This window comes from Cynocephalus volans, chromosome 12 (assembly GCF_027409185.1).
Source record: "Cynocephalus volans isolate mCynVol1 chromosome 12, mCynVol1.pri, whole genome shotgun sequence".
NCBI classification, from domain to species: domain Eukaryota; kingdom Metazoa; phylum Chordata; class Mammalia; order Dermoptera; family Cynocephalidae; genus Cynocephalus; species Cynocephalus volans.
Window position 1 is genome coordinate 103,851,955 of NC_084471.1, and position 21,228 is coordinate 103,873,182.

General features: G+C 35.1%; 2 protein-coding genes across 2 annotated transcripts; both read left to right on the forward strand.

Moving 5' to 3' along the window:
- Positions 1-6,236: 6,236 nt before the first annotated feature.
- On the forward strand, positions 6,237-6,836 carry LOC134391823 (olfactory receptor 5D14-like). Its single transcript, XM_063115744.1, has one exon. It carries the CDS (start codon positions 6,237-6,239, stop codon positions 6,834-6,836), a length of 600 nt encoding a protein of 199 aa, XP_062971814.1.
- A 12,911-nt stretch (positions 6,837-19,747) lies between these two features.
- On the forward strand, positions 19,748-20,683 carry LOC134360906 (olfactory receptor 5L1-like). Its single transcript, XM_063075796.1, has one exon. It carries the CDS (start codon positions 19,748-19,750, stop codon positions 20,681-20,683), a length of 936 nt encoding a protein of 311 aa, XP_062931866.1.
- The last annotated feature ends 545 nt before the right edge of the window (positions 20,684-21,228 follow it).

A 21,228-nucleotide genomic window follows, 5' to 3' on the forward strand; every position in this document is an offset into this window, starting at 1 on the left:
CATGAAATAAACCAATATTTTCCTTTTAATTTGTCTTAGTTTTAAACCAGGGATCACACATAACTTTATCATAATTCTGGGCAATCGCTAATATACTGTATCACACATTTTCCAAATAATGCAAAACATAGTTTATTCAACTTGTCAAATAAAAGAAAAACTTTCTGTTTTAATTCTACCATGGAGGATTGTGTTTCTGTGTGTGTGTGTATTTGTGTGTGTGTCTTAGTGAGTGTCTTATTGAAGGATACACAATATATACACACCCTGTAACGGATTAAGCATTATCAATCATTACCTTTTGAAATGAATTAGTTTATTAAATACTTTGTGATACATTTGGCTTGAATATGGAGAAAAGATGAGCTCTCTATGATCTTGGGTTTGTGGATAGAAGAGAGAAAAAGTGATAAAGGACAACATAGAAACTGTCAGGAAAAAAATGCTTGAGTATATTTACTTGTTTACTTTTAATTTAGCAGAGTATCTTACTAAATCACCAGAATTTCCATCAAATCAAAGGTAATGAAAATCAGTGATTTTCCTCCTTTAATATATATGCAAATCATATGGGGGTCTTGTAAAATTAGCTTTTGGTGCAGTGGACCTGTGGTGGGGCACAGGAGTCTGCATTTCTATCAGACATCCAAGTGATGCCACTCTTAGTGGCCCTGGGAACACTCTCTGAATAGCATGAATCTAGGCAAATATCCATTTTTACTCTGGATAATATTCAACTGGAGTTGACTCATGTCTGATTGAGTCTGGAGTCACTAGAGACCTTTAAAAATGAACTCCTTATTTCTCCTTTCTTGCATGGGCAATAATTTGATTTTAATTTTACAATTTTAATAATTACACAAACTTTTTAACAAGCAATTAAAAAAATTAAACATTTAAATTAGAGAAATTATTTTTTTTTGATATTTGTACAAATTGTAATATCTGTCTCCTTTTAAATGTCTTCTTTGCATTGTTTAATTCTTGCTGATAAAGTTTCTGCATTAACAAGCCAAGTGGAAATTAGTGGGACAGGAGGAGAGAAAGGCCTCTGCTTTACACAGATGCCATGTGCCAGAAGCTGTGCTTCATCCACCTGGCTGGATGGTGCACCTGTGTGTATAACCTGTTTCCTGATCTTCATCCTCTCATTGGACTGCCTTTTGCGGGTCCAATGTGTTTAGTATGAATAAACTTTTGGCATTTTGGATTTTGTTCACTTCATCCAAATTGTGTTATTTTTATTTCTTATCTTCTTAAGACAGTTTTCATGAGTTAATAAAGCTCATATTTACCATTTTTTTACTATTTCCTAAAGACACTTTCTAGCCATGGGCATCAGATCCTTCTCTGCCTGTGTTTCCAACCTCACCAATATGCTTTCTCTCTAGTGTGCCAAAATCTCCTGTGCAATTGTGAAAGTAGGCTTTGTGTGTTATACACCATGCTGAATGCACATGAAGTACAAAATGTGAAACAGCCTGTGCAAAAGTTAGTAGACTCCAAAATATTTTAGCACTCAATACAATATTATTAAAAATATATATTCTACAAAATTGTGTTTCTATTCAAATGTCTCATTCACAAAGAATCTTTCTATGAAAAACTAACATTATGTGAAAGTTATTTCCTACCTTCTAAAGCTGATCTATATTTTTGCAGTAGTAGATAATATTTTTTTTTACAAAATTCATATATTAGTTATTGTTTTTAATTAACACATAATAATTGTGCATATTTATGGGTGGCAAAGAGATATTTTGATACATACAATGTGTAATGGTTAAATAAGGGTAATTAGAAAACCCATTACCTCAAGGATTTATCATTCATTTGTGTTGGGAACATTCAAAAACCTCTTTTTAGCTGTTCGAAAATATACAATAAATTGTTGTTTGCTATAGTCACCTTACAGTGCTGTAGAACACTAAAATTGATTCTTACTACCTAGCTGTAATTTTGTATCTTTTAAGCAACCTCCCCCTCCCAACCCCCCATATTACCAGCCTCTAGTAACTGGTATCCTACTCTCCACTAGTGCGAGATTAAGGTTTTTAGCTCCTTGTACAAGTGAGAACATGTGGTATCTATCTTTCTGTGCCTGGTTATTTCACTTAATGTAGAGTCCTTCAGGCTCATCCACGTTGCCTCAAATGGAAGAATTTAATTCTTTTTTATGGCTGACTAGTGTTCATTGTGTATAAATGCCACATTTTCTTTATCTATTTATCTATTAATGAACACTCAGTTAGATTTCATATCTTGGGCTAACTATGCAGTGAGGATGGGGGTGCTGATATCTCTTTAATATACTATTTTTTCTTTCATTAGGATAAATGCCGAGTAGTGGGATTGCTGGATTCTATGGTATTTCTATGTTTAGATTTTGAGGATGCTCTATCTTGTTCTCCTTAATGGCTGTACTGACTTACATTCCTACCAACAGTGCATGAGATTCTCTTTTCTCTGCATCCTTGCCAGCTTTGTTAGTTTTTGTATTTTTTATAGCAGTCATTCTAATTGGTTGAAATGATATCTCATTGTGGGTTTGACTTGCATATCCCTGATGTTTAGTGATTTAGCATTTTTTTATATCCTTGTTGGCCATTTGTATGTCTTCTTTTGAAAAATGCCTGTTTAGATAATTTGCCCATTGTTTTGATCAGATTACTGTTATTATTTAGTTTTGAGGTGTTTGATTTTCTTGTATATTCTGAGTATTAATCCTTTATTGGGTGAAAGGTTCCCAAATGTTTTCTTCTATTCTGCTTGTGTTCTCTTTACTCTGTTAATTCTTTCCTTTGTTGTGGAGAAACTTGTTAGTTTCATATAATCCCATTTGTCTAGTTTTGCCTTTGTTGCCTGTGCTTTATGGTCTGATCTGTAAAATCTTTGCACAAAAAAATATCCTCAAGAATTTGCTCTATGTTTTATTCTAGTAATTTCATGGTTACAGGTTTTATTTTTAAGTCTTTAATCCATTTGATGTCAATTTGGGTATACGGTGATTGGATGTAGCTTTATTCTTCTGCATATGAATATCTTGTTTTTTCAGCATCATTTATTGGAGACTGTCCTGTCCTGAACATATGTTCTCTGTGCCTTCGTCAAAAATCAATTAGCTGTAAATTTGTGGATTTATTTCTGGGTTCTTTTTTTCTGTTCTGTTCCTCTATATGTCCATTTTTATGCTGATTTAGTTACTATGTATTGTAGTTTATTTTGAGGTCAGGTAGTGTGATGTCACCAGTTTTACTCTTTCTTAGGATTGCTTTGGCTATTTGGGGTCTTGCGTGGGTCCATACGATATAAATTTTAGCATTTTTCTAATCGATTTCTTTGAAGAATGTCAGTGATATTTTGATAGACATTGAGTTGAATCTGTAGATTACATTGAGTAGTATGATCATTTTTACTTCATTAATTCTTTCAATCCATGAACATGAGATGTCTTTCCAAGTTCTTGGTGTCCTCTTCAATTTCTTTCATCAGTATTTTATAGTTTTCCTTCTGGAATCTTTCAACCTCTTGCCTAAATTTATTCCAAGTTATTTTAATTTTTTTGTGGCTATTGTAAATGGGGTTTCTTGATTTCTTTTCAGCTAGTTTCCTGTTAGTGTACAGAAATTCTATTGATTTTTATATGTTTATTTTGTACCCTGCAGCATTACTGAATTGTTTTACCACTTTTAAAGAGTTTTTAATGGAATCTTCAGGATTTTCTATATATAAGACTGTGTCACCTACAAATAGGGACAATTTGATCATCTCCTTCCCAAACTGGATGCCCTTTGTTTTATTCTCTGGGCTAATGGATCCGGCTAGAACTTCTGGTATTATGTTGAATAACAGTGATGAATTTTGGCATTCTTGACTTCTTCCAGTTCTTAGAGAAAACATTTTGAAGTTCTCCCTTCTATGGCTAATTTGTTGAGAGTTTTTTTTATCATGAAGCATTGTTAATTTTTTCAGATGTTTTTCTGCATTTGTTAGATGATCAAATGGTTTTTGTTTTCTTTCCATTGATATGATATATCACATGTCATTCTTATTGATTTGCATAGGTTAAACCATGCCTGAGTAAATCCTACTTGATCATGCTGTGTGCTGTTGGATTTGACTTTCTATTATTTTTATTAAGGGCTTTTGCATCTATGCTTATCAGAGATATTAGCTGTAGTTTTACTATTTTCCTTCTTTCTTGATTTTGTTTTTGTTTTACATTTTACATTTAATAATGTAAATCATTTGATATGAATTTGAGTGTTTAAAATTTGGTGAGGCCTGTTTTGTGGCCTAACATATGATCTGCCCTCGAGAATGTTGCACATATTCATAAGAAGAATGTGTATTCTGTAACTTTAAGATGGAATGTTCTATAAATGGCTGCTAGGTCCATTTGATGTACAATTTAGTTTAAGAACTTGTTTGCTGATTTTCTGTCTATCTAACTAAGCCGTCTAATGCTGAGAATAGTGTGTTGAATTTCCCGACTATTTTGTATTGGAGGGGTCCATCTCTCCCTTTACATAAAATAAAATGTGCTGTATATATCTGACAGTTCCAGTTTTAGGTGCATATATTTGAATAATTGGTAAATTCTCTTGATGAAATAATCCCTTCATCATTAAATAATGAAGTCATTTGTCTCTCTATACATTACTTTCTGTAGTCTTTTTTATCTAATACAAGTATAACTAATACTGCTCATTTTTGGATTTTGTTTCCATGGAATATGTTTTTCCATCCCTGCACTTTGATTCTTTCTGTGTCTTTACAGGTGAGATGAGTTTCTTGTAGGGAGTATATAGATGGGTGTTATTTTTAAATACATTCAGCAAGTCTTTATGTCCTTAGGGAACTTAAACCATTTACATTTAAAGTTATTATTGATATGTGAGGCTTACTCTTGTCACGTTGTTTATTATTTTCTGGTAGCTTTATATATCCTTTGTTCTCTTTCTTCTCTTATTTATCTTTGCAGTTTGGTGGTTTTCTGTAGCAGAATGTTTACATGAAATTTTTTTCTCATTTGTGTATATGCTCCATGAGTGAGTTTTATACTTTTCTATGTTACCATGCTGCTGGATTGAGATGGGTGGCTCCCAAACTCTGAGCAGTGTTTGTTTGTGGGCAACCCTGTTCCTGGAGTCAGCCCATTCATTGCAATGGTCTGCCTATATTTCGGGTATGTGGTGGTGCTTTGTTCACTTCTGTGCAAGGGTCATGACTGTATCACTGGGTTAAGATGGGGTCATGGCTCTGCAGTATTTTGTGTGGGTACAGTGGAATAATGGAGACGTATGGGGCTATTGGCCCAGGGAAGGATGCTGTCTCAAAGTAGATTCCCTCTCAAAATATTGCTATGATTTAGCATTCTGGGTCCAGATGTTTGCATGGAACCTGGCGTGAGTTCTCTATCTCATACAATAACAGTCCTCACTCATGTTGCTGCAATGACGTAGCAATTCTGCCAATACTAAAGCTTCCAAGATGATACCATTTGTTGGTTAAGTGATTTGGTGTTGACTGTTGCCTGGAATGCCTCAATATTTTCCCAAGAAGTCTCTCATCCTCTAGTAGAGTACAATGTCTCCCTTTTATGGTGATTTCAGAGCAATGTTTGAAGAGAGTAACAGTAAAGGGCGTAAGCCATTTTATTGCCTCAACTCCACACATCACTTCCATCATATTTTCTTGGTCAGGCAAGTCACAATTCCAACTTAATGGATCCAACACTGTACCCCTTGTGAAAGCATCACTCCCTTGCGAGACAAGACATAAAGTACTAGAGCTCATGGTTTACTTATGGTAAGCAAAGATTTAGCTAGTTACCGATTAAGGTTGATAGGTAGAAGAGCCACTCCCATTTGTACTTTATATTCATTAATTCTGGGACTCATAAAAATAATCAATGGAGAAACAGCAATGCATATTTGTTGCAGAATTAGAGTATATAACACCTTCTGGAGGATATTATTCCATCTGTGTAAAGTATTGCCACAGAGACCATCTCATAAGTTTCAAAAGGTGATCCCAGTTTTCCAAGCATACTTTTTGAACTTCTAAGTATTGGAGGAATTTTTATTCACCACTGCATTACAGAGATACCCCTGAGCAGGTTTATAGTGCTGCAGCTAGACACTTTTTGGTGGTGCCATCAGATAATGGAAAACAATCTGAAAATAAGATCTCGGTGCTTTCATCCATATGCAAGTTGTCATAAGAAATACTCCATGAGGCTACAAGTTCAGGCTGAGAAGCATGAAGCAGATCAGAGCATCTTCTACTTGAGCTCCCTGTTGCAGTATTTCCTCTCCTGCACAGCTGTGGTGACCGAGTCCTTCCTGCTGGCAGTGATGGCCTATGACCACTTTGTGGCCATTTGTAATCCTCTGCTTTACACAGTGGCCATGCCACAGACTCTCTGTGACCTCCTGGTGGCTTGGTCATATCTTTGGGGTATGACAGGCCCCTTGGTACTCCTTTGCTATGCTCTCCATCTAAACTTTTCTGGACACAATGTGATCAACCACTTTTTCTGTGAGTACACCGCTCTCATCGCTGTGTCAAGCTCTGATGTTCACATCCCCCACCTGCTGTTTTTTGCCACCTTCAATGAGGTGAGTACACCGCTGGTCGTCCTCACGTCCTACATTTTCATTCGCATGACTGTACTAAAAATCCATTCTGCCAGCGGGCGTCGCAAAGCCTTCTCCACCTGTGCCTCCCACGTGACCTCCATCACCATCTTCCACGTGACTGTCCTTTCCCTTTACTGTGTGCCCAACTCCCAAAACCATCACCAATCTCACGCTGAACCCTCTGTTCTATAGCCTGAGGAATAAAGATGTGAAGGATGCCTTTAGGAAATTAACACATGCAAAAGTTCCACTTCATTGAACCAATCTCAAAAGATGTTTTCAGTCTTAATGAACAACTATAACTGAGTCTAAAATGTTTCTAAAACTTAAAGATATATTTGTATGAGGTTTTCATAGATGATTATGATGCACGAATTATAAATTTAAATCCCTTGAAGATGTCAAGGAAGACAATTCTGAGATGAATACCACAGGACTTGTATCCATAAAGTATCATTTTCTCCAATTCTCTGAAACAGACACAAAAATATTACAGAGCACAACAGATGACTTAATGTGGAGAATAATATAACTGAGAGAATGATGTTATTTCTCCATTGTACAGTCTTTTCTGATCTAATGTGTACACAGATGAAACCTTGACTTTAAAGATGTTTCTGTTGTGTGCCACTGAAGCACTGTGTCTTGTTAGCAGATACAGGTGGATATGCTGTGTGATGAAAGGGCTGTAATTATTTTCTGACATCTGCATTTCTTAGATTTTGTGATTTCTATAAATAGAAAGCCTTGCACTTGAAACAGCTCATGTTGAGAAGTAAATAAAACAAGTATAATTACATCTGCTACACAGAAGACGACAGAGATGGTTGAAGAGATAGTCCAGTAATGACTGAAACGAGAGATTTAAGACAGTCTTAACTGTTTTCATTCCAAATCTAGTGCATTTATCTACAATACTTCTGAGGAAATAAGCATGAGAGTTCATAGAGATCAATTTTGTCCTTCAGAATGGACAGTCACTGGAATCATTTCAATATTCTTAGATTGTGCTTTTATATTATTACTCAAAACGGGGAATCTCAGTATTATCAGGTCTGTACACCCCTGCAAGTGTTGTCCAGTCTAATTCATACAGAATGAATGTGTATATTGAAGAAGCAGATTTCAAAACTTCTTTGTTAATGATTACATAAATGACTAAACAAACACAAATATCTAGTAACACACACCCTAGAAATTAAAGCAAAAGTTGAATAAAAAACTAACCATACAGAATTTAAAACAATTTATTAAGTTTCTATTATTAAAAACTGTCATACAGGGACAAATTGACAGCCCTATAAGAAAATAAAATTATATATGTTGGTTTTTCAAACAGCAAAATAGAGTTCCATAAACAGGTTTAAAATTAAGGTGACATGAGTACAAAAAATCTTTTTGTGAAAACTACAGAAAAGTAATTATAGTGACAAATGAAAAACTGAGGACCAGTCACTACTTATATCACATATATTAAAGGTGAAAATGAGAGTACTATAGAAAAATATACATAAGATATAATTACATACTCTAGTAAATGGAACACAAATAGCCTTAAACATACGAAGAATTGTTCAACCTGACTCCTAGTAGCAGAAACAGTAATTAAAACTGCTCTGAATTATCATTTCTCATCTATTGGTGTGGCAGAAATCTAAAAGTTTATAGCACACCCTGTAAGTGAAGCTGTGCGATAACAGGCATTTTTATACATTTTGAGCAGGAATGTAACAAATCACAATACCTACAGTAGGAGATTAGAAGTACTAGTGACATTACACTTCATATTTATCCTCCTTGAATGAATGCACAGTTCTAGGAATCTATCTCAGGTATAGCAGCAAAAATATTTACAAACAATATACCCATAAGAAAATTATTTATAATAACAACGGACTGGGTAAAGTGTAATATGAAGGTGGTTGAATAAACTATGGGTCAAAACATAAAAGTATACAACTGGAAAAATGGACCAAAGAAGGATTTTATATATTGCTATCATTGTTCCCCAGAATATTCTTGTGAATAAAGACAATGTTTAGAAAACATTTTAACAGTATGATAAAATGTGTGAAAGAAGAGAGATAAGTAAAAATAAAACTAATAAAAGAAGAAATGAAAGAGAACTTAAAATTAATAATAATAATAAAATAATTATCTTAATGTGATTGAAACCAAAGTGGTCAACCTTTGAAAAAATGGTTAAAATTCTAAAGTAATGAAAGGTAAATAAATTTTTTTTGTCTTAATTTAAATTAGAAATTCAGATTGATATAATATTTTTCTCTGAAATAATCACAACTGAAAATTATAACTAGATAGTAATAAACATTCCTGTTCTCCAAATTTCTGTTAAAATAAAACCTTCTTCCCTCCAAATAGAACTAGGGCTTTTTGGAGAAATCACTAATTTGATGTTTAGGATTGAAAATATATAAGGTTATACAGTCATCCACTGATGGAAGTTAAGTTTGGTCCCATGGCCTAGCTATTGTAAATAGAGCAGCAATAAACACGGGAGTGCAGGTGTCCCTTCGACCTGATGTTTTATAGCCCTCTGGATATATCCCCGGGAATGGGATTGCTGGATCATATGGCAGTTCTATCTGTAGTTGTTTAAGGAACCTCCATAATGCTCTCCATATGGCTGCACTAATTGACAGTACCACCTACAGTGCAGGAGCTTTCCTCTCTCCACACCTGGCCAGCATTTGTTATTCTGTGCCTTTTTTGTAATAGCCTGTCTGACTGGGGTGATTTGATACCTCAAAGTGCTTTTGATTTGCATTTCCCTGATGATTAGTGATGTTGAGCATTTTTTTCATATATCTGTTGGCCATTTGTATGTCTTCCTAGGAGAAATGTCTATTCAGCACCTTTGCCTGGTTTTCAATTGGTTTATTTATTTATTTATTTATTTATTTTTTGCTGTAAAGTTGTCTGAGCTCTTTACTACTCAGTCATATAGGAGAATGAAATTCTACCATTTGCAACAACACGGATGAGCCTGAAGAAAATTATCCAGAATGTATCAATCAAGGTACAGAAAGAGAAATACCACGTGTTCTCACTCATAGCTGGAAGCCGAATCCAGAAATAAACAAAGGAACAATAAAGAGAGACAGAGGGAAAGAAAGAAAGAAACAACATTCACAGTAATATGTTCAACTTTTAGAAAACAGGAAGTGGAAAAGGGGAGGGGAGGGGAGAGGGAGAGGGACAGGGGCTAATGAGGAATTGGTCAGTGACACAAATAATGATGCATATTGTAACGATGAATAAGCTAACCATACTGATCTAACCACTACACATTCGACACAATTATTGAAAATCCATGTTGTACTTTACATGTATGTATAATTTTTTAAAAAAGAAAATATACAATATTAGCCTTGGGAAGTTTAATTTTCACAAAAGCTAAAATGCTATCAGCGGCTAGTCAAATCATCTCAAATTGACCTAGGAGATAATTTGAAATCACTCCCACAGAGTTAGAAAAATTTAACATAACAATGAATATTGACTGCATCTAGATTATAAAAAAGGTAAAAGTAATAAGCCATCGTCTGCAATTAAAGTTTATTTGGGTATTAATTCAAAACTCTGAACATTGTAGATGAAATGAAATAAATATTTGTTTTAACTTTCCTATACGAATTGTATTTCAGGGTCACCTAACAGTTAAAGAGAGGAAGTTCTGAAGAAATAAAAGTCAGAAAAAAAAATAGAATTAGAAAACAGCGATTTTAGAACTCCTAATTTTATTTATTTATTTATTTATTTATTTATTATTTTTATTTTTTTTAATTTTATTTTGTCGATATACATTGTGGCTGATTATTGCTCCCCATCACCAAAACCTCCCTCCCTCCTCCCTCCCCCCTCCCCCGCGACAATGTCCCCTCTGTTTGCTTGTCGTATCAACTTCAAGTAATTGTGGTTGTTATATCTTCTTCCCCCCCCCCCCCCCGGTTTTGTGTGTCTGTGTGTGAATTTATGTATTAATTTTTAGCTCCCACCAATAAGTGAGAACATGTGGTATTTCTCTTTCTGTGCCTGACTTGTTTCACTTAATATAATTCTCTCAAGGCCCCAATGTTCATCGCAGCACTCTTTACAATAGCCAAGAGTTGGAACCAGCCCAAATGTCCATCATCAGATGAGTGGATACGGAAAATGTGGTACATCTACACAATGGACTACTACTCAGCTATAAAAACGAATGAAATACTGCCATTTGCAACAACATGGATGGACCTTGAGAACTCCTAATTTTAAAAAAGGCATCAAGGTGGTGATTTACGTGGGTATTAAAATCACCGAGTGAAAACATGGTGGGTAATTTTAAAACAAAATAACCTAGCTTTTGTATAAGAAGTCTAATGCATTTATTTTTACTGGTTTTATTGAAAGGCATTGACTTCCTCCTGGCATTTTATCCAATTTTGTTTGGATATTTTAAATATCTTTGCTACTTTCTTCCCCTTAAGTTGTTTGTCTGTCAATTTTGTTGTTTTTTTTTGTGAAGTGGTAAGGAAGGTATAGTTTCTTTCTCTTTCTCTTCTGCATTTTTGTTCTACCAGTGGGTTTTGTTCTTCCTAGTGTGTTTGTGTTAGTGATTATGACTTTTTGGATTCCAGATTCAGGACTCCGTTGAGGAAAAATTTAAGGGCTGGTCATTTGGTGGTGAACTCCCACAGTTTTTGTCTGGGAAATACACTATTTCTCCTTCGTTTTGAAAGATAGCCTTGCTGGCTATAGTATTCTTGGTCAGCAGTCTTTTGCTTTAAATATTTTCAATATAAAGTTCCATTCTCTTCTGACATGTAGAGTTTCTGTTGAGAAGTCTGATGTTAGTCTGATACGTACTCCATAATAGGTAATTTGACACTTATCTGTTGCTGTTGTTAAGATTCTCTCTTTGTACTTGAGCTTTATCAATTTGACTATACTGTGCTGGGGGGGGGCATTTTTGGATTTAATCTGTGTGTTGATCTTTGAGCCTTCTCGATGTGATCAATCATATCTGTTTTTGTATCCAGAAAGTTTTCCACCATTATTTCACTGAATAGTTTTTCAATATCTTTTCCTTTCTCCTCCAACTGTGGAATAACAATGATTTGGAGGTAGAACTGCAATATGATCCAGCAATCACACTGCTGAGTTTATACTCAAAGGAATGGAAATCATCATGTCAAAGAGATCCCTTTACTCCCATGTTTGTTCCAGTTCTATTTTCAATAGCTGAGAGTTGGAACCAACCTAAATTTCCATCAATGGATGACTGAATATGAAAATGGGTCATATATACATAATGGAATGCTACTCTGTTATAAAAAAAGAATGAAGTTCTGCTATTTGCACCAAGATGCATGAACTTAGAGACAATTATATTAAATGAAATAAGCCTGGCACAGAAAGGGAAATACCACATTTCCTCACTTGTAAGTGAAAAGGAAAAATATAAGGAAAGAAAGAAAGTTAGAACACTCATAATAATTCATTGATTTTTTTGAAAGGGAAGAACAGAACTGAGTCCACTAGAGGTGGAAAAGAGTGAAGGGGGGAAGATTTACTGAGAAATTGGTAAAGTGTCTCAATAAATGATTACATTGTATAATGATGAGTGTACTAAGCATCCTGACTTGAATATCACATATTGCTCACAGGTGTTGACATTCAATGATATACACCACAGATATGTACAATCAATTGTGCTTCAATAAAGAAACAAAGTAATCAAGCTGACACTACCTGAGTCTAAAGATCGTAATGAACATCACTAAAAGGTGAAAACCCTGTTAACATGTGCCTCCTAATGGGATGCGACTGGCAGTATTTCAAACCACCTAAGAAATTATTTTCTAAAGGAAACTAAGAAATGAAGTTGAACTTACATACATTCTTGTTCTGAAAATTAGCTTAAAAGAATGGATACAGAAACAATTTAAATGACACCAAATGAAGAAATAAGACAAATACCAAAGCAGCATTCTACAAATGGTCCAATTTTTTCTTAAAAAATTACCTGAACACATACAAACATGCTTTCACACACTGAGCAGTTAGGTAATAAAAGATACTTTATTATAAAAACCAAATTAGTTTGAATCTTGATTCAAACTAACAGGAAAAAAAGATGTTTTTGAGACAGTTTGGGAAATTTAAACATGGCCTGGGTATTGAATGATATTAAAAATGTATTTTTTGTCGGGTGCAATTTTGGTATAGGTGTTTAATCAATTGTTTATTTTATGAATCGTTGCACAATTTTATAAACTACTAGTGAGAGTTTTCTTAGCAAGTGGATTGATAGAGAAATATAATATACATAAACATGATCATGTTTTAAATGACTCAGATTTATAGGATTGGAAGTCAGAGAACCATTGTTGGTACAAATGTCCTGACCATCCAAGATAAAATGAACTCCACAGAGTTTTGTTTTCCAGGCTGCACAAGGGAATGCTTGGACAACAAATTCATTTGGGTAAAGGAAAAGGTTAGTGTCTCAAGCAGTTCTTGTAGTCACTTGTTTTGAGGCTTTCAGCTTTGGCTGAAGAAATTTTTTGTTTTGTTTTTGTTCTTTGTATCTTTGTAATCTTCAAATGACTAAAAGGTTTACAATAATGTTGATAAACCTTTCCAGATTTTATCAATCTAGGATATTATCACAGACTAATAATTATGTATCATTAATTTCTTAGTGAAAGTGGTCTAATAGAGCACTCACTAATGCCATCCTTACTCCATTGTTGTTGTTCTGAAAGATACCAACTTTGTGGCATAAATACAGCTGTAAAGTATATGCATAGATATACTTAAAGAGGTTTCCTTCTTTTTCCTTCTATCATAACTAATGTCATCCTACATTGTCCATGTTAAATTTTTGGAAAGAGATTTTGAAACTGTAGAACATCACCACGTACTGCAGAGCTGTTGAGTTGCACTCAAAAGTGACCATCTGGTTTTCTTTGCACCACTTTTTGAAAAGGCGGTCTCTTCCCCAGTATGTAGATTTGCTGCCTTTGACAAAGATCAGATGGCTGTAGGCTTATGGATTGATTTTTGGGTTCTCTATTCTATTCCATTGATCTGTGTGTCTATTTTTATGCCATTCCATGCTGTTTTGGTTATTATAGCTTTGTAATATAGTTTAAAGTCAATTACTGTTATGCCTCCAGCTTTATTTATTTATTTTATTGCTCATGATTGCTTTGGCGATGTGTGGTCTTTTGTTGTTCCATATAAATGTCTGGATAGATTTTTCCATCTCATAGAAAAATGTCATTGGAATTTTAATGGAGATTTCATTGAATCTGTAGATCACTTTTGATAATATGGATATTTTCACAATGTTAATTCTGCCAATCCAAGACCCATACTTTTCACCATATACCAAAAGCTACTCAAATGGATTAAATGATTAATTATACATCCTGAAACAAAACAAAACAAAACAAACAAACAAACAAAACTCCTTAAAGGAAACAGGGGAAACTCTCCAGGAAGTAGGAGCAGGTACAGACTTCATGAATTGGACCCAAAAAGCACAGGCAACTAAAGGAAAAATAAACAAATGGGATTATATCAAACTAAAAAGCTTCTGCACAGCAAAAGAAACAATTAACAGAATAAAAAAGACAACCAACAGAGTGGGAGAAAATATTTGCAAGATATATATCTGACAGAGGATTAATATCCAGAATATACAAGGAACTGAAACAACTTTACAACAAAAAAACAAGTAACCCAATTAAAAAATGGGCAAAGGAGCTGAATAGGCATTTCTCAAAGGAAGATATACAAATGTCCAACAGACACGTGAAGAAATGCTCAACCTCACTCGGCATCCTGGAAATGCAAAACAAGACCACTTTGAGATACTATCACACTCCAGTTAAGATGGCTAATATCCAAAAGACTGAATGATAAATGCTAGCAAAGTTGTGGAGAAAAGGAAACCTCAAACGCTGTTGATGGGGCTGCAAAGTGGTGCAGCCTTTATGAAAAATGGTATGGAAGTTCCACAAACAATTACAGATTGATCTACCATATGACCCAACTATTCCATTGCTTGGAATATACCCAGAGGAATGGAAACCATCATGCCAAGGGGATATCTGCACTTGAAAGTTTATTATGGCTCTATTTACAATAGCCAGGAGTTGGAACCAGCCCAAATGTCCATCATCAGATGAGTCAAGAAAGAAAATGTGGTATATCTACACAGTGGAATACTATTCTCCTATAAATAAGAATGGAATTCTACCATTCACATCAACATGGGTGGACTTAGAGAGAATTATATTAAGTGAAGCATGTCAGGCACAGAAAGAGAAATACCACATGTTCTCACTTATTTATGGGAGATAAAAATAAATAAATAAATACACAAATAAACTGGGGGGTGGAAGGAAGACACAACAATTGCAATTCCTTGAAGTTAATATGACAAGCTAACAGATATGAGGTTCTTGTGAGGGAGGGAAAGGAGGGAGGGAGGTTTCAGCAATGGGCAACAATAATCAACCACATTGTTGGGCTGCCAGTGGCTCACTTGGGAGAGTGCAGTGCTTATAACACCAAGGCTGCAGGTTCAGATCACTATATAGGGATGGCCGGTTAGCTCACTTGGGAGAGCGTGGTGCTGACAACACCAAGTCAAGGGTTAAGATCCCCTTACCGGTCATCTTTAAAAAAAAAAAAAATCAACCACATTGTATATTGACAAAATAAAATAAATAAATAAATAAATATACTACCATCGTTACATCTAAATACTAGTAATAGTAAAAGCTCTACTTCAAAAAAAAAAAAGGAAAATGTGGTATATCTACACAACGGGATACTACTCTGCTATATAAAAAAAAATGAAATACTGTGATATGCAGCAACATGTATGGAATTAGAGAAAATTATATTAAGTGAAATCTGCCAGGCACAGAAAGAGAAATAATGCATGTCATGCTGTGTTTCTGCCTACAAAGACATCACAAAATTTATCAATCCTTTGTGAACATTTTTTTTTTCCTGAAAGTGAAAATCTCTTAATCCTTCTCAACTGAATTTTCACCCAAGTTAGGGAGTAAAAAAATTGTTCGGAGTTGTCTTCAGTGTTGAAAGCTAATTGTCTACATAAAAATATTGAAAATAAAATAAAAAGCATACAATCATTAGCCTCACAAACTATTGAACACGGTAAATTAAAAATATCCTTCCTCTTTTCTCTACTCAATAGGTCTAAATTAAATTCTGAGAAAATCATCAGTATGGTGGAAGAAGTAGATTTTCAGGTGTTTTGGTAAGGGAGAAAAAGTAATATGGGGAATTATTTTATAAAGGCTTAATAAATTTATTTGGAATTTTAATAAGAAATTAAAAATAAGAAATATTAAAGATAAGAAATGTAGGTAACAGAGTTTTAGATACTGGAATTTGATGGGGGAATACTTTTTCTCTTGATTTCTGTTTTTCTGTGTTCTCACAAATTTACCTTCATGAATATCTGGTACTCATACAATTTTCTTTATAATTAGAACAGTATATTAACCTTAAATAGAATTTTAAATTTCAGACTTTCTTGGAATTTTAAAATGCTGCCATATGAACAAGCACAAACTACTGTATTTTACAATGAGAAAAAATATGTCACATCCCAACACATGACATGCCATCTAGCAAGGTACCTGATTTGAGTGTGCAGCCCTCTTAGACTCTCCCCTGTCAACAGATTCCATATACAAGAGCAAGACATGCCAAGATTAGCCTTGCCAGGTCTGGGACTGGTCTTTTCTGTGGTTACTCACTTTCTCAAGTGCTGGCAAGATTACCACAAAGATTTCCCAATTCTTACCATGTGCTACTTAAGTATATATGTTATTCATTCATTTAGGGTAAAATTGTTTAAAACCATCCACTAAAAAAATTCAGAAAATAAATATAGTGTTGACCTCATTAACGCTTGTTAATGTAATATTTTATTAATATGGTGTTATCATATACAGCTTAAGTACATTTTATTACAAGCTTAGAGCTTCATATTTATGTTATTAAATGTATGGATAATGATCCTGATACCAAGTCCTAGCAAACTTTAAAAGTTTAAATTAACTTTAAAAGCACCTTCCATTTGTTTAAGTCTAAGATATACATACAAGCAAAGAAGTTTGCTGCGAGTGGGAGGCCCGGATGACATAGGGCTTCACCACCAGTGAAGCTCTTCATAGGTGCTCTTTTGTCTTTGTTGTCATGAGACTGTCCTTCAAGACAGATGTATTTTGTGACAATAGTTTGGGGCTCACTAAGAATAAAATGAAGAGTTATTAACAACAACTTATTATATATTTCAGTATGTGAACTACAGCATATACACTCATGTGTATATACATACACAAACTCACTCATACATTACACAGACATTCATACAACACGGATGATATGTATTGGCTATATTCTCTAGACTAGATGTCTAATGCCATTCTTTTCCTTGAAAATAAATTTACAGTTCATCGTGAACTCTGGATGTTATTTTGTTAGGCTATTATATGTACCAGGTTGGATGGCCTCCCCCTCCCGCTTATATCCCATAATGATCAATAACTGTTTGAGTCCCAAGATAGGATAGTTTTCTTGATATCTTGTTGATATCCACAGAGATCAATGATTGTTTAGCAGGCTCACAGAACATGGGCCCCAGGGATACACAAGCACAAACATAAAACCTATAACACTTTTCCATCACAGCATCTTCAGAAATGGGAAGCAACGCTGATCTCTCAGGTTGGTTGGTTGGGCTGTACTTTGTGGGTTTTTCTGGGAGCTGAAAACGTTTTTTGTTTTCCCCCATAGAGGTAATTCTTCGGACGTATGTAGAAGAAGAAGGAATTGTAAAGAGCAGTGGTAGTAGAGTGCTAAGACATCTATCTTTTCTCCCCCTCTTAGTTAGAGAATATTTTAAGATCTGCCATGCTTTGATCACTCCTTTATGAAAATATTTTTCCCTTTGTGTATTAAGGGGTAATCCCAGAAATCTAGAAAATGGATACGGTTTGATTTGTGGAACCAAATATCTTGTAGCAGCTGTTAGTGTGAGAGGAATAACAGTGTGAACAAATTGGGATGAAGGCTTGTTCTCTCTCCTTTTTTCTTCCTCCTCTCTCACACTAAGCCCCTCCATGCAACCTAGCAAAGACCTCATGGAGATTCTCCTGACAGTCCCTTTGATGCTGAGGATGGCAGTAAGAGGTCCATGTGAATGTTCTGGGAGGAACAAAGACAAGTGAGCTACTTCTGGAGCAGAAAGGAGAGAAATTATTGAGGCTTTGCGCAAGCACTCTGAAACGTCTCTCTATGGCAGGTTTCTCGACCAGGGCACTATTGACTTTTCGTCCAGATAGTTTGTTGCAGGTGGGAATGCAATGGGGTTGGGAACATCATTTGCACTGTACGCATTTAGCCGTATCCGCACTGCATGTGAGCACACCCCCTCCCTGTTGTGACAACAAAAAATGCCTCCAGACATTGACAATATCCCATTGAGATCAAGGTCTCTCCTGGTTTAGAACTGCTCTATGAGCAACTAACAGCCTGGTTTTTCATCCTTAGACTTGAAAACAGGAGATGATTTTCAAAATTATACACTACTTTGAACTCACAGGAAGACATATAACTCACATTTCCAGACCATCTGAAGACAGAAAATCTTATTAAAATAATAATTTTTTGTTTTCACACAGGGATTTAGCAATTTTCATATTCTGGACATCTTTCAAATCAGTTGAGGAATTGGAAAAATACCTGGCTGTGTTGGTCTCTAGTCTAGCTTCTCTGTGCTCCCAGAATACCCAACTATTGCCTCTGCAGTCGTGTACATATCTGCCAATGGCAAGGGAGAGAGAGAATAAATAAGAGGTTTATCACCCTCTCTTTGCACTTGTTATGTGTCAAAAGCCTTGAAAGTATGTGTGTCTCATTAAAAAATTTCCACCCTCCTCTCCCACTCCACTTCATAGTACTTAAATTTTGTAAGAAATCAGGAGTTTAAATATTCCCTTTTTAAAACAAATAGAGGATAAATTATTTATGTTTATGGATGTTGTTAAATTGAAAATACAATGCAACTAAAGTGTGTGTTTGTAGTGTTCCAGCTGTACAATATGACTTACTGTTTTTTTTAAATTTACATTTTATCAGAGTCATTTTCAAGTCATTAAACATTATTTAAAATAATGTTTAATATCTGCATATTTTCATGACATGTGCAACATAAATATGAACATTCTCCACTTATTTGATGCCACTTCTAAGCTTTCAATAATGCTGAAATACAGCAGTGAGAATTTTAAAAAATAATTTTCAATGCACATCTTTAATCAGTTCTTCAAATAAAATCAAAGCATTAAATTCATCTACCAAATAGAACTTTCCAAGGGTGAAGAGTCATAGTTACAGAAAGATTGTACTCAGCAATAAAAATTTCCTAAACCAAGGCCAATACTGAGATTATAATTAACAAGGCAACTATACTAATTTTATGGAAAATTGCTAACATAGAGTATAAAAACTACTTTCTTCACATAATATCTGTGTATAAAACATATACACTTGTGGGTAAACAAACTCAAATAAGCATATCTTTCAGCATGTCAGTGTTAGACTTATAGAAGAGTAATACATTGTTCAAGAATTATTTCTGAAGAACCAAATAATAGAGTGTCAATTAAAGAGTCTTTTCCTCCCAAAAAATAGGATTTGAATTTTATAGATCAAAAGGGCTAATTACATGATACTTTAAAGTCTTTCCTCATGAGTAAGTGCCAAGATCTCAATTGTGAAAGACAAATTAAAAAATATATATAAGTTCTTATAAATGTTAATGATTATGTATGATCCTTGAATTAAACTGTGAGCTTTATGCATCTCTAATTATACAATATCTGAACTTTTCATAAATTTTGAAATAGAAGACCTAATCATGGCTGATAAATAACGATCTTGTTTCTTCTAATGTCTTTTTACAGAAGAGATCCACAACTAAATTTCAGGTCATGCAATGGAAATCATTTTTAATTTTTTCCTCCAACCACAAATAAAGTAGAGACATGGGTGAGGAGAACTGCAGCACTGTGACAGAGTTCATTCTCCTTGGATTATCTGATGACCCTGAGCTGAGAGTTTTCCTCTTCCTGCTGTTCCTTCTCATCTACGGAGTCACGGTTTTGGCCAACCTGGGCATGGTTGCACTGATTCGAGTCAGCTCTCTACTCCACACCCCCATGTACTTTTTCCTCAGCCACCTGTCCTTTGTGGATTTTTCCTACTCTTCAACCACTGTGCCAAAGATGCTGGCTAATATCATAAACAAGGACAAAGCCATCTCCTTCCTGGGGTGCATGGTGCAATTCTACTTGTTTTGCACATGTGTGGTCTCTGAGTCCTTCCTGCTGGCTGTGATGGCCTATGACCGCTTTGTGGCCATCTGTAACCCACTGCTCTACACGGTCTCCATGTCTGAGAAGGTCTGTGGAGAGCTGGTGTCTTGCTGCTACTTCTGTGGATCAGTGTGTTCTCTGATTCACTTGTGCTTAGCTCTTGAAATCCCATCCTATAGATCAAACGTGATTAACCACTTCTTCTGTGATATCCTCCCTCTCTTAAGTCTTGCTTGCTCTGATGTCACTATGAATGAGGTGCTGCTTTTCATTGTGGCCACTTTCAATGAGATCGTGGCCATTGTGATCATCCTCAGCTCCTACTTGTTTATTCTCATCACCATCCTGAGGATGAGCTCTGCAGAGGGAAGGAGCAAAGCTTTTTCCACCTGTGCCTCCCACCTCACAGCCATTGTTGTTTTCCATGGAACAATCCTTTATATTTATTGCCGACCCAGTACAGGCAGCGGTGGAGATGTGGATAAAGTGGCCACAGTGCTCTACACTGTAGTGATTCCCATGCTGAACCCCCTGATCTATAGCCTGAGAAACCAGGACGTGAAAGAAGCTCTCAGAAAAGTGGTTGGATCCAAATTATATTCTTAGAGAAGGTGTTGTTAGCAAGACTCAGAATTCCAAAGTAGAATTCAGGCAGGTGGGAGTGGGGATTACGAGGCAAGTTGCAGTGTTTGAATGGACAGAAGAGACGGAGACAGGTAGTCATGAGCAACTTTTTTTGATTCACTTATCTTTCTGTCTCTTAAGTGTAAAAGAGTAGGACTGAAAATATTTCAAAATGTTCAGCTCGCTTCTTTGTTTTTCTTCAATCTGTAATGTATTAAATGGATATGGGTAGTGGCACTGTTAAGACAAGGCCTTTAGTCTGCTGTTGAATCTTCACAAGTCTAATGAAGAGCTCATAAGGTCACACTTTATTTCAGTATTCCTTATGGAATCTACTATTTCTTTCAAAATAAAATTTATGTTACTTTATAATGAAGATAACACCATTGCAAAGCGTGTGTAGAGAATGGGAAATCCATACATGTATATGGTTTTTTTATTTTTTGTCTTATGTTTATGATTTATTATTTTTTAAATTTGTTGTTATCACAGTGTCCTGTGTTATGGAACTTTGGTTTCTATATCAT

Coding starts and splice junctions, on each gene's coding strand:
- LOC134391823 (XM_063115744.1), top strand. CDS start 6,237: ATGAGGCTACAAGTTCAGGCTGAGAAGCATGAAGCAGATCAGAGCATC.
- LOC134360906 (XM_063075796.1), top strand. CDS start 19,748: ATGGGTGAGGAGAACTGCAGCACTGTGACAGAGTTCATTCTCCTTGGA.